Genomic DNA, 14,318 nt, shown 5'->3' on the forward strand with positions numbered 1-14,318 from the left:
AAAGGAGTTGAGGAAATCTGTTCGAGCTTTTTCCAGGGTCAGCATGGGTGTCTTACTCTATCTCAAATACCGCTCCCCCCACCTGACCCCGAATGTGCTTCTTACCCCTCCCCAGACTGACCCCACCAGAAACAGCTGGCAGGGGGTCATACGGTTCATTCATTCAATCGTATTTACTGAACACTTACTGTGTGCAGAGCACTGTACTAAGCACTTGGAAGACTATAATGCAACAATAAACAGACACATTCCCTGCCCACAGTGAACTTACAGTCTAGAGTAGGGGGAGACAGACAGTAATATAAATAAATAAATTGCAGATATGTACATAAGTGCTGTGGGGCTGGGAGGGGGGATAACAAAGGGAACAAATCAGGGTGCATGTAAAGGGGAGTGGGAGAAGAGGAAAGGGGGATTTAGTCAGGGAAGGCCTCTTGGAGGAAATGTACCCTCAGTAAGGCTTTGAAGAGGGAGAGACTAATTGTCTGTCGGATATGAGGAGGGAGGGCATTCCAGGCCAGAGGAAGGATGTGGGCTAGGGGTTGGCGGTGAGATAGATGAGATGGAGGAACAGTGAGAAGGTTAGCATTAGGGGGCTTCTTCACCTTGGCCATCCCACCCAGGTGAGCTGCTGATGGCTCATCCTAATAACCACCAGACAAAGGGCTACCACCACCTTGTGACATGAGAGGTGTAGGAAAGCTCTCTGAAGGCTGTTACTGGCCTGCACTCATGTATTCAGCAGTCAGTGGGGAACAAAACAGCCTCAACTTCCTTCCAAAAGCAATAGTGTGGGATTGTCAACTCAAGCTTATCATGTCCAAAACTGAGCTCCTTATCTTCACCCCCAGACCCTGTCCTCCCCCGACTTTCTCATCACTGTAGACGACACCCCCATTCTTCTTGTCTCACAAGCCCGTAACCTTGGCTCTATCCTTGACTCCTCTCTCTCATTCAGCCCACATATTCAATCCATCACTAAATCCTGTCGGTTCCACTTTCACAGTATCACTAAAATCCGCCCTTTCCTCTCTATCCAAACTTCTGCCACTTTGATATAATCACTTATCCTATCCCACCTGGATTACTGTATCCACCTCCTTGCTGACCTTCCAGCCTCCTGTCTTTTCCCACTCCAGTCCATACTTCACCATTTTTCTACAAAAGCATTCAGGATGTATTTTCCCACTCCTCAAGAAACTCCAATGGCTGCCCATCCACCTTCACATCAAAAAAACACTCCTCACCATTGGCATTAAAACAGTCAATGATCTTGCCCCCTCCTACCTCACCTAGCTACTCTCCTACTACAACCCAGCCCCCACACTTCATTCCTCTAATGCCAATCTACTCACTGTAGCTCGATCGTGTCTACCTCCCTAACGACCCCTTGGCCACATCCCACCTCTGGACTGGAATGCCGTCCCTTTTCATATCCGACAGACGATGGCTTTCTCCTCATTCAAAGCTTTACTGAAGGTCCATCTCTTCCAAGAGGCCTTCCCTGACTAAGCCCTGCTTTCCTCTTCTCCCATTCCCTTCTGCATCACCCTGACTTGCTCCATTTATTCATCCCCCCTACCAGATCCACAGTACTTATGTACATATCGTAATTTATTTATTTATATTAATGTCTGTCTCCCTATCTAAACTATAAGATTGTTGTGGACAGGGAATGTATCTATTTGTTGTTTTATTGACTCTCCCAAGTGATTAATACAGTGCTCTGCACACAGTAAGTGCTCAATAAATGTAACCGAATGAACGAACATAAGGGGTGCACTGTGGAGAAAAGAGATAGAAAAATATTTACTGTAAAAAGAGAATAATAGTAATAATAATAATTATGGTATTTGTTAAGTACTTACTATGTGCCAAGCACTCTACTAAGCGCTGGGTGTAGATACAAGATAGTCAGGTCAGACACCACCCCTGTCCCACCTAGGAGTCTCAGTCTTCATCCTCATTTTGCAGATGAGGCAACTGAAGCACAGAGAAGTTAAGAGAATTGCCCAAAGTCACACAGCAGACAAGTGGTGGAGTCAGAATTAGAACACAGGTCTTTTGATTCTCCGGCCCCTGTTCTTTCCACTAGGCCATACTGTTTCTCTACTAGCCATGCTGCCGGGATTTTACGATTCCCTTAGCCCCTAATAGATAATCCATTGGCAACATTAATTAGGCACAGAGACTGGAAATGCAAATCCTGGCTAAACTGCAGGCTCACGCTGGTCTGGTCCCCCTCTTTAACTTAACCCAGACTGCCCCAAAACAAGCAACACCAATCAATCAATTAGTGGTATTTTCTGAGCACTTACTTGTTCAGAGCACTGTCCTAGGCCCTTGGGAGAGTACAATACAACAAAATTCATTCTTTCATTCATTCATTCAATCGTATTTATTGAGCACTTACCGTGTGCAGAGCACTGTACTAAGCGCTTGGGAAGTACAAGTCGGCAACATATAGAGACGATCCCTACCCAACAACAGGCTCACGGTCTCGAAGGGGGAGACAGACAACAAAACAAAACATGTAGACAGGTGTCAAAATCGTCAGAACAAGTAGAATTAAAGCTATATGCGCAGCATTAACAAAATAAACAGAGTAGTAAATATGTACAAGTAAAATAAATAGAGAAATAAATCTGTACAAATATATATGCACGTGCTGTGGGGAGGGGAAGGAGGTAGGGCGGGGGGGATGGGGAGGAGGAGAGGAAAAAGGGGGTTCAGTGTGGGAAGGCCTCCTGGAGGAGGTGAGCTCTCAGTAGGGCTTTGAAGGGAGGAAGAGAGCTAGCTAGCTAGCTAGTGTGGAGGGAGGGCATTCCAGGCCAGGGGAAGGAGGTGGGCCGGGGGTCGACGGCGGGACAGGCGAGAACGAGGTACAGTGAGGAGATTAACAGCAGAGGAGTGGAGGGTGCGGGCTGGGCTGAAGAAAGAGAGAAGGGAGGTGAGGTAGGAGGGGGCGAGGTGATGGACAGCCTGGAAGCCGAGAGTGAGGACTTTTTGTTTGATTCGTAGATTGACAGGCAGCCACTGGACATTTTTGAGGAGGGGAGTAACATGCACAGAGATGATCCGGGCAGCAGAGTGAAGTATAGACAGAAGTGGGGAGAGACAAGAGGATGGGAGATCAGAGAGGAGGCTGATGCCATCAGACCTTCCGCTCAACACCCTCCCTAATAACCATCCTCCTGTCACGTAGGTGACCAGTCAGCCAGTCATTTAGTCAATCGTATTTACTGAATGCTTACTGTGTGTAAAAAAGTGTACTAATCGCTTGGGCGAGTACAATACAACAATAATAATGATGGCATTTGTTAAGTGCTTACTATGTGACAGGCACTGTTCTAAGCACAGGGGTGGGTACAAGGAAATTGGGTTGGACACAGTCCCTGTCCCATGTGGGGCTCACAGTCTCAACCCCCATTTTACAGATGAGGTAACTGAGGCCCAGAAAAGTGAAGTGATTTGCCCAAGGTCACATAGCAGACAAGTGACAGAGCTGGAATTAGAATCCATGATTCCCGGGCCCGTGCTCTACCATACCATGTTGCTTCTCGTACAGACACATTTCCTGCCCACACTGAGCTTTCATTCATTCATTCAATCGTATTTATTGAGTGCTTACTGTGTGCAGAGCACTGTACTAAGCGCTTGAGAGACAGACATTAATATTCATTCAATTGTATTGAATGATTTAATCGTTATTTAATATAAATAACTATTTATATTTATGCATATATAATATAATAGTATAATATATCATATAATAGTATTTATATTATATAACATATAATCGTTATATATATATATATAACCATTAGATTTATATGTAACACAAAGGCTGAGGACTTAGAGCAGATCATGAAGGCTGCCCCAAGGCGACTACATAACCGAATAAACTATTCGAGGGTTGTAGATGATAGGAACCAAAACATTTCTTCTCTAAGAGGATTTTACACATTTTGTTTGTCAGAGATTCTCATCAATTTGAGCTTGAATCCCTGACAGAGAAGCCTGTTTATCCCAAATGGTTTCTTAGAATTGTATATGACTCTCCGGGTGCAATAGAAGAGGATTTATAGCACAGCTTTCCACCTCAATTGTGAGCTCTATTACTGGATTCCAATCTATCAGCTTGACTCCAGCTTCATTGTTCATATGACTCCTGTCTTTCCACTCTCAAATTCCACCCTAAATCCTACCGGTTTTTCCATGCTTCCTGGATTGACCCCCTTCCTCTCCATCCAAATGGCCACCACCCTGATTCAGTTTTTTTGTCATACTCTGGTTAAATTATCATATTGACCATTTCACTGGTCTCACCCCCTCCAGTTCATACTTTCCTGTGCCGTCCAGATCATTTTTTCTAAAATGTGGTTCTACAACACGTCCCTGCTCTTCATAAACTTCCAGTGGCTGTCCATTCCTCCATATCAAGTGGTTCTACAACACGTCCCTGCTCTTCATAAACTTCCAGTGGCTGTCCATTCCTCCGTACAAAGTGGAAAAGCCTGTACATTGACTTTAAGGCATTCCATCAGATTTCTAATCTCAGAGTAGAAACTCTATGTAGGTTGGGAACGACAATGATAATAATTGTGATTTTTATAAACTCTATGTGCCAAGTACTGTACTAAACACTGGGGCTGATACAAGATAATCAGTTCAGACACAGTCCCCGTCCCATTCAGTCAGTCAGTCATATTTATTGAGTATGCCCTGCACCGTACTAAAGTGCTTAGGAGGCAATAGAGCAATAAACAGACACTTTTCCTATCACTATCATTGTTCTGGGCTGGGCAGAATGTGTAGTGGATAGGCCCACTTTGGCTCAGGAAGGGGTGGCCACAGGTGACTGGGCTTCCTTCCTCCCCCAGTGTGCATGTTGGAGAAGAGAGAGAGAGAGAGAGAGAGAGAGAGAGAGAGAGAGAGAGAGAGAGAGAGAGAGAGTACAGGCAGAGCTCTGACCAGAGGCTAAGAAATCCATCCCAACCACCCAGACCAGGAGACCACCCGGTGAGGACCAAGGGAGGTCAGACAAGCAGAGTCCGAAGAGATGACTTCTAGACTGTGAGCCCGTTGTTGGGTAGGGACCGTCTCTATATGTTGCCGACTTGTACTTCCCAAGCGCTTAATACAGTGCTCTGCACACCGTATACGACGGAATGAATGAATGAGAATAGAACTCAGCAAGTCTGGAGATGGAGTTCTTTTGGGGGATGGGGCCGGAGTGACCCTGCGGAATTCTGGCCCCAGTGCAGCCCTCAAGAAGGGATGGGAAAGGTCACAATCGGGGGAAGCTGGTAGCCAGATGGAGTCAGAGCGGACAAAGTTGAGAAATGTCTGTGGCCCTCTGCCCTCCGTTTGGGCATCTCCCCCCGCCCCCCAGCTTCTGTGGTAAGCAGGCGGGCAGACAGAGGCCAGAATGGGAGGGGGAAGGCCAGAAAAACACGTGGCTAAGGCTCTCCGGTCTACCTTGATCTCCCGTGGCAATCACTCTGAGGACTGGGCACAGGGGGGACTGAGAACCTGTCTACATTTCTACATGTTTTGTTGTCTGTCTCCCGCTTCTAGACTGTGAGCCCGTTGTTGGGTAGGGACCGTCTCTCTCTGTTGCCGACTTTACTTTCCAAGCGCTTAGTGCAGTGGTCTGCCCACAGTAAGCGCTCAATAAATACGATTGAATGAATGAATGAATCTAGAGTGGGGCAGATTTCCATTCTAAAGGCATTTGCTCCCACTCCCTTGCCTTCCCTCGCTGCCGTTTTCAACCTCTCACTCCCTAGAGGCCACTCCCTCTCTACCGGCAAAACTTCCGAAGTCTTCCCCTTGCTAAAAGGAGCCAACTGTGTCCCCTATGACTTAATTTTTTTAAATCGTTACTATTATTGTCCTCCCAACCTAATCCCCTGCTTCTGCATCACCTCCACATTTATTTCCAAGACCCCTAAGTCCTTGATAGAGAAGCAGCATGGCTCAGTGGAAAGAGCCCGGGATTTGGAGTCAGAGGTCATGGGTTCAAATCCCGGCTCCGCCACTTGTCAGCTGTGTGACTTTGGGCAAGTCACTTCACTTCTCTGGGCCTCAGTTCCCTCATCTGGAAAATGGGGATTAAGACTGTGAGTCCCCCGTGGGACAACCTGATCACCTTGTAACCTTCCCAGCGCTTAGAACAGTGCTTTGCACATAGTAAGCGCTTAATAAATACCACTATTATTATTATTATTATTATTATTAACTTTCCAGCACCGTGGACAGAGACCTTGGATTCCACACGGGGTGCTCGTCGCCCTCTGGTGGCCGTAAGTAGTCCCTGCAGTTTCTCTGGGACGAGCGGAGCCAGGCGGGGGCAGAGCGCCTGAGAGATATCTCATTCATTCAATCGTATTTATTGAGCGCTTACTGTGTGCAGAGCACTGTACTAAGCGCTTAGGAAGTACAAGTCGGCAACATAGAGAGACGGTCCCTACCCAACAACGGGCTCACAGTCTAGAAGGGGGAGACAGACAACAAAACAAAACATGTAGGCAGGTATCAAGTCTTGTTAGGCAGCCAGAAGAGAGGCTGGGGACTAAAGGGAGATCTTTTCATTCATTCATCCATCCATCCATCCATCCATCCATTCATTCATTCATACTCACTGAGCGCTTACTGTGTGCAGAGCACCATACTAAGCGCTTGGGAGAGTACCATATAATAATAATAATGATGATGGCATTTGTTAAGCGCTTACTATGTGCAAAGCACTGTTCTAAGCGCTGGGGAGGATACAAGGTGATCAGGTTGCCCCACGTGGGGCTCACAGTCTTAATCCCCATTTTACAGATGAGGGAACTGAGGCACAGAGAAGCTAAGCGACTTGCCCAAGGGCACACAGCTGACAGTTGGTGGAGCCGGGATTTGAAGGGCACACAGCTGACAGTTGGTGGAGCCGGGATTTGAACCCATGACCTCTGACTCCCAAGCCCGGGCTCTTTCCACTGAGCCACGCTGTTTCTCTCAATAAACAGCACATTCCCTGCCCACAGTTCAATTCAATCGTAGTGCCTACTGCGTGCAGGGCACTGTACTGAGCCCTGGGGAAAGTACAACACAGCAATAAAGAGTGACAATCCCTGCCCACAATGAGCTCACAGTCTAGAGGCAGGGGAGACAGGCATCGATACAAATAAACACAATAAGCTTACAGTCTAGAGAGGCTATATTGTATTATATTTATATTATATTTATATATATTATATTTTATAAATATATTTATATTATATAAATATAACTAAATAAATTACTGATATGTACGTAAGTGATGTAGGGTGCAGGATGAATAAAGGAAGCAAGTCAGGGCAATGCAGAAGGGAGTGGGGGAAGAAGAAAGGAAGGCCTCTTGGAGAAGATGGATCTTCCAGAAGGCTTTGAAGAAGGGGAGAATAATTGTCTGTTGGATTTGAGGAGGGAGAGCATTCCAGGCCAGAGGCAGGATATGGGTAAGGGGTCGAAAGTGAGACAGATGAGATCGCGGTAGAGTGAGAAAGTTAACAGAGGAATAAAGTGTGTGGGCTGGGTTGTAGTAGGAGAATAGTGAGGTGAGGTAGGAGGGGCAAGGTGATTGAGTGCTTTAAAGCCAATGGTGAGGGGTTTTTGTTTGATGCGGAGGTGATGGACAACTACTGGAGTTACTTGAGGAATGGGGAAACATGTCTTGAACGTTTCTGTAGAAAAATGATCCGGGCAGCAGAATGAAGTATGGACTGGAGTGGGAGAGATAGGAGGCAAGGAGGCTGATAGAGTAATCAAGGCAGGCTAGGATAAGTGATTTGTACCGTACTGTCCAAGCGCTTAGTACAGTGCTGTGCACACAGTAAGCGCTCAATAAATACGATTGAATGAATGAAGTGATTGGATCAAAATGGTAGCAGTTTGGATGGAGAGGAAAGGGCAGATTTAAGCGATATTGTGAAGGTGCAACTGACAGGATTTAGAGCCTGGTTTTACTGCCTATGTTCATGCCACCCAGATCATAGCAGAACCCGGTAGAGTGAACGGTGGAGGGCCGCAGGACCCCCGACTCCTCCTTCTTCCAAATTAGGGGCAGTTGGAGTGGGGTTGCACAGAGTCACAGCCCTGCTCTGATCCCTGGGACCCCCAGATGTGACTTCTGGATCAGAGATACCCAGACACAGGCTCAGGGGCTGGTGAGGGGGTGGGGGTGGGGTGCTTAGGACTGGAAAAAGCTGGGGCAGATGACCTTCCTCTCTCCCTCCCTCTCCCCCTCTGCCATGGGGACCAATTTCCTCCCTCCTCCCTCTGGTCACCATAGAAGGGACCTTCATTAGGGAGGTGGAGAGTGGACAGACACTACCAAATCTGGCCTCTGGTGCCTTCAAGTGTGTATGTTGGGGGATAATACTAATAAAAATAATTATTATTATGGTATTGGTTAAGTGCTTTACTATGTGCCAGGCATTATACTAAACGCTGTGGTGGATACAAATAAATCGGGTTGGACACAGTCCCTGTACCATGTGGGGCTCAGTCTCAATCTCCATTTTACAGATGAGGTAACTGAGGCCCAGAGAAGTGGAGTGACTTGTCCAAGGTCACACAGCAGACAAGAGGCGGAGCCGGGATTAGAACCTATGACCCTCTGACTCCCAGGCCATGGGGATAGAGAGGAGGCAAAGGCTGCCAGGTCCCCAACTTATACTTCCCAAGCGCTTAGTACAGTGCTCTGCACACAGTAAGCACTCAATAAATACAATTGATTGATTGATTGATTGATTGATCTGATCTCAGTGTATTAGGAAGGACAGGGAATTCTGGAGGAGAGGCAGAGCCGGGCAAAATAATGAGAAACAATGAGATCCCTGGGGGTGTTTATCTCAGAGAAGAGAAGGCTGAGGGAGACCCATTGAAGGGCAGAGAGTGGAAAGAGTTTCCCAGAAGAACTGGGTTGGGAAACATAGTGGATAGAACACAGGCTGGGGAGTTAGAAGGTCATGGGTTCAAAAGCCGGCTCCACCACTTGTCTGCTGTGTGATCTTGGGCAAATCACTTCACTTCTCTGGTCCTCAGTTACCTCATCTGTACAATGGCATAGTGCTCTGCACAGAGTAAGCCCTCAATAAACACTATTGACATAGTGCTCTGCACAGAGTAAGCCCTCAATAAATACTATTGATATAGTGCTCTGCACAGAGTAGGCCCTCAATAAATACTATTGCCTGATTAATTATTTATACATTTTGGGTGTGGAAGCGGTTTCCCCAGAAGCCCAGAAACATAGCTGCCCCTAGCTGGTCGCTTATCTCTTGAGCAGCCATTTCCCCCTCCCCGCAACACACCAGATCATGATCACAGAACATGCAATGCATCTGAGGGTGAATCACAGAGCTTCCCCGGGACCGTTGGTCGCGTGGATTTTGACCTCAACTTCTGCCTTTCCTTATCAGCTGGGGCCAGAGGTGGTCAGGAGGGAGTCTCATTGTGAGGTCCTCAGAAGGACACTGTCCCCATCACTCTCTCTTTCCTCTTCTGCGGTGTGAATCGAAGCTACTGACCCACCTCTACTGGGTGGACTGAAGAGAGGTGCTGAGGGAAAGGGTAACGCTAGAGATACCTGTGGGATTTGTTTAGCGCTTACTAAGTGTCAAAAATTGTAGTAAGCCCTGGGGTAATAATAATAATAACAATGATGGTATTTGTTAAGCACTTACTATGTACAAAGCACTGTTCTAAGCACTGGGGAGGTTACAAGGTGATCAGGTTGTCCCATGGGGGGCTCACAATCTTCATCCCCATTTTCCAGATGAGGTAACTGAGGCCCAGAGAAGTGAAGTGGCTTGCCCAAAGTCACACAGCTGACAGTTGGCAGAGCCGTGATTTGAACCCATGACCTCTGACTCCAAAGCCTGTGCTCTTTCCACTGAGCCACGCTGCTCCTTCCAAGAAGGGGTAGAAATCAGATGATCAGGTCAGACACGATTCCTTCCCCACTAGTGGCTCACAATCTAAGCAGAACAGGTATGGAATCCCTATTTTACAGATGAGGAGGCTGAGGCCCAGAGAATAATAACAATAATAATGATGGCATTTGTTAAGCACTTACTATGTGCAAAACACTGTTCTAAGCGCTGGGAGATACAAGGTGATGAGATTGTCCCACGTGGGGCTCACAGTTTTAATCCCCATTTTACAGATGAGGTAACTGAGGCCCGGAGAAGTTAAGGGATTGCCCAAGGTCACACACATCAGGTAAATGGCACTTAGAACAGTGGCTGGCACATAGACAGCACTTAACAAATACCATTAAAAAAATGTTGAAGTCAGGATTAGAACCCAGGTCCTCTGACTCCTAGGCTCAGGCTCTTTCCATCAGGCCACACTGCTTATTGCTACCCAATCAATAAATTAATCGATCAATAATATCCACTAAGCACTTACTCTATGCAGAGCACTGTTCTAAGTGTTTAGGAGAGTTAACAGAATGAGTAGACATGCTCCCTGACCCCAAGGAGTTTACAATCTAGCTGAGCTCTGCTGAGGGTTGGGTGGGGGGACTGTCTCCGCTGATACCACTCCCACCTTCCAATGTGGGGGTCACTCATTGGGATCAGCCCCAGCCCACCTAGCTGTCCAGACCTCAGCTTTTAGCCACCCGAGTCCTGCAAACCCTAAAGCTGACATTGGAAAATAAGATCTGGTTCTAATCCTGGCTCTGCTTACGTACCTTCTGTGTGACCTTAGGAAAATCATTAAATTTCTTTGGGCCTCAGTTTCCTCATTTGTAAAATGGGGACTAAATAAATGTTCTCCCTCCTCCTTGGGCTGGGAACCCTGTATGGGACAGGGACTATATCTACTCCAGTGATCTGCACTGTTTGGTACATAGTAAGCACTTAACAAATTCTACAATTATTATCATTATTATTATAACTGCTGCTACCACTACTACTATTACTACCACCACCACTATCACTATCATTGTTCTGGCTGGGCAGAATGCATAGGTGATTTTTGACACCTGTCTACATGTTTTGTTTTGTTGTCTGTCTCCCCCTTCTAGACTGTGAGACCGTTGTTGGGTAGGGACCGTCTCTATATGTTGCCGATTTGTACTTCCCAAGCGCTTAGTACAGTGCTCTGCACACGGTAAGCGCTCAATAAATACGATTGAATGAATGGTCACAGGTGATTAGGCTGGAAGCCCAAGTCTGGACTTCCTCCTCTAGTACCCTGAATCCTTGCCATGCCGCCCTCCATCAGTAATAATAATAATAATGATGGCATTTGTTAAGCGCTTACTATGTGCCAAGCACTGTTCTAAGCACTGGGGGGATACAAGGTGATCAGGTTGTCCCACGTGGGGCTTACAGTCTTCATCCCCATTTTACAGATGAGGGAACTGAGGCTCAGAGAAGTTAAGTGACTTGCCCAACATCACACAGCAGACATGTGGCAGAGCCGGGATTCAAACCCATGACCTCTGACTCCAAAGCCCGGGCTCTTCCTACTGAACCATGCTGCTTCTCTGATCATCATCATCATCATCATCAATCATATTTATTGAGCGCTTACTATGTGCAAAGCACTGTACTAAGCCCTTGGGAAGTACAAATTGGCAACACCTGATGAGCAGGTGCCTTCACTAGTGTCCCAGGGGCAGGACCTTGGACCAAATCTCCCCTGCAAATGAGGCCTCAGATTCAAGAGGATGGAAATCCAAGCCCTAACCCTTCTCCTGCCCCCATCCTGGGAGGGTGGGCAGTGCCCCGGGCCCTTCTCTGTCCCCCTGCCCAGTGGGGACACTGTGAGTCAGCAGTGGAACTGAGGCCACAGCCCCTAGTTCCTCTTTCCACATATCTCCTTCCTCCCCGTGGGCCCCTCCCCTGCCCAGAAACTCTCTCACCACAGCAGAACTGCTGGCCTCCTGCAGAGACCTGAGCCGTGGGTCAACCCCCCTGTGCGGTGTGAACCCTCACAGGGAGTGACCCTCTTGCTCAAGGTCTCAGATGCTTGAGGTCTGATCGTCCCTGAGGCAGCCCTTGTCCTGGTAACAAGGACAAGCTGAGAGAGAGGCAGGTACCCAAGGGTCATGGAGGTGGGGAGAGATTCTGGGGGGGATTGGCAGGTTCATGAGGAGGCAGGGAGAACATGGTGAGGGAGGGTAGAGAGCAGGATGTTGGGGGTGGGGGAAAGGTTGGTTGGGGTGGAGGATAGAGAAGATGGTCACGGGAGAGGATGTCAGGGGGAGCCTGTTGTGGGAAGAGGTTGGCTGGGGTGGAGGATGGAGGTGGGTGGGAGAAGAAGTTGGCTGGGATGGAGGATGGAGAGGATGGTGGGAAGGAATGAGGAGAGCTTGGCTGGGCTGGAGGATAGAAAGGATGGTGGGGGGGGAAAGGAGAGGTTGGCTGGGGTGGAGATTGGAGAGGATGGTGGGAGGAGGTAGGGTGGAATATGGCTGGATTCAGTCTGGAGATACCAGGAAGCCCCCTGAGCACTCTGGGTTGCAGAGGAGGAGGATGGCATCAGATTCACTCCCACGACTCCCGGCCACCAGCCCATCACCTGGGGAGGACAAGCCCTCCGACCTCCTGTTGGCAGCCCAGGTCACCGTCTCCATCTTTGCCATCCTCTTCATCTTCGTGACCTTCTTCGCGGGTGTGTGCGGCAACGGGTTGGTCATCTGGGTGGCCGGCTTCCGCCTGCCCCACACGGTCAACCGCGTCTGGTTCCTCAACCTGGCAGTGGCCGACTTGGCCTTCACCTTGTCTCTGCCGGTCCTGGCGGTGGTTTTGTCCCTGAGCCACCACTGGGTCACCTGCAGGGCGATCACGGTCCTGCTGGTGCTCAACCTCTTTGCCAGCGTCTTCCAGTTGAGTCTCATCGCAGTGGACCGCTGCGTGTGCATGTTCTGGCCCCTGTGGGCCCGCCGACACCGCACTCCTGGACGGGCGGCGCTGGGGGCCGGGGCCGTCTGGCTCCTGGCCCTGGCCTGCATGGTTCCGGATGTGCTGTTCTTCGACTGGTGGGCCTTCCAAGGCTCAGCCGAAGGCAGCTGCTACAAAATCCTGGAACCCCGGAACCAGACCCATGGTGACGGGGAGCGGGGGTGGCAACCATCCAGGCGTCAGGCTTTGGCCCTCCAGGCTGGCCACTTCACCTTTGGCTTCCTGCTGCCGCTGATCCTCATCGGGGGCTGCTCCGGCCTCATCGCCTTCAAGCTGTGGAGGAGGCGGGAGCAGCTCAGCAGGCCCTTCCGCGTGCTGGCCTCCGTGGTGACCGCCTTCTTCATCTGCTGGTTCCCCTTCCATCTCCTGGGGCTGCTGCAGCTGGGGTCGGGGGCCCCTGCGGGCTCAAAGCTGATGTCCCCCCTCTTCAGCCTCCTGGGGCCACTGGCTATGTGCCTGGTCTGCCTCAACAGCTGCCTGAACCCCCTGCTCTACGCCTTCCTGGGCCGGGATTTCCGGGAGCACCTAGTCCGCTCCCTGCCCGCCGCCCTGGAGCGGTCCCTCAGTGAGGAACCCGGCCTCCTCCACCCCAACTCCTAGGGGACTGAAAGGCGGGGACAGAGACTGCAGGGTGGTGGTGGGGGACTAATTAATTCATTAATTAATTATGGTATTTGTTTAGCGGTTACTCTGTGCCAGGCACTTTACTAAGCACTGGGGTGGATACGAGCAAATCGGGTTGGACACCGTCCCTGTCCCCAGTTGGGACTCACAGTCTCAATCCCCATTTTACAGATGAGGGAACTGAGGCACAGGGAAATGAAGTGACTTGCCCGAGGTTACAGATCAGACCGGTGGCTGAGACTGGAAATAGGACCCAGGTCCTCGAACTCCCAGGCTCTTGCCCTTCCTACTGGTGCTTTCCGACTCACTACCCACTGGCCTGAATGGAAAGTACCGGGAGGGGGCTGAGCCTGCGGGGAGAAGGGGATTTGGGAAAGCGGAGAGTGGGTGGGAACTGCGAGGAAGAGGGGACTGTGGGGAGGTGGTAGAGGCGGGGGCTCCCGGGAAAGGGCAGGGAGATTCATTCATTCAGTCGTATTTATTGAGCACTCATTGTGTGCACAGCACTGCACTAAGGCTTGGGAAAGTACAACACAACAATAATCAGTGACATTCTGTGGGGTGGGCCAGAGGTCTGGGGAGGGAGAGAGAGCTGTAAGGAGGGCTGTGGGGGTAGAGGATTATGGAGAGGGGACAGAGGACTGAAAGAAGTAGGTAGAAGACTGCGGGGGTCGGGGGTGGCAGAGAAGACTGTGAGGGAGAGGACGTGAGACTCCCTGGGGGGGCTGCAAGGCAAGGGAGAAG

General features: G+C 49.4%; 1 protein-coding gene across 1 annotated transcript; it reads left to right on the forward strand.

The window, feature by feature from the left end:
• Nucleotides 1–12,521: 12,521 nt before the first annotated feature.
• On the forward strand, nt 12,522–13,588 carry LOC119946225 (formyl peptide receptor-related sequence 4-like). The gene has a single exon (XM_038767677.1). The coding sequence runs from the start codon at nt 12,522–12,524 to the stop codon at nt 13,548–13,550; it is 1,029 nt and encodes a 342-aa protein (XP_038623605.1). The 3' UTR covers nt 13,551–13,588.
• Nucleotides 13,589–14,318: the final 730 nt, after the last annotated feature.

The sequence above is a fragment of the Tachyglossus aculeatus genome, chromosome 26 (genome assembly GCF_015852505.1).
Source record: "Tachyglossus aculeatus isolate mTacAcu1 chromosome 26, mTacAcu1.pri, whole genome shotgun sequence".
NCBI lineage: Eukaryota > Metazoa > Chordata > Mammalia > Monotremata > Tachyglossidae > Tachyglossus > Tachyglossus aculeatus.

What these genes read in the sequence shown, in the direction of transcription:
- LOC119946225 (XM_038767677.1), top strand. Translation starts at nt 12,522, where the DNA reads ATGGCATCAGATTCACTCCCACGACTCCCGGCCACCAGCCCATCACCT.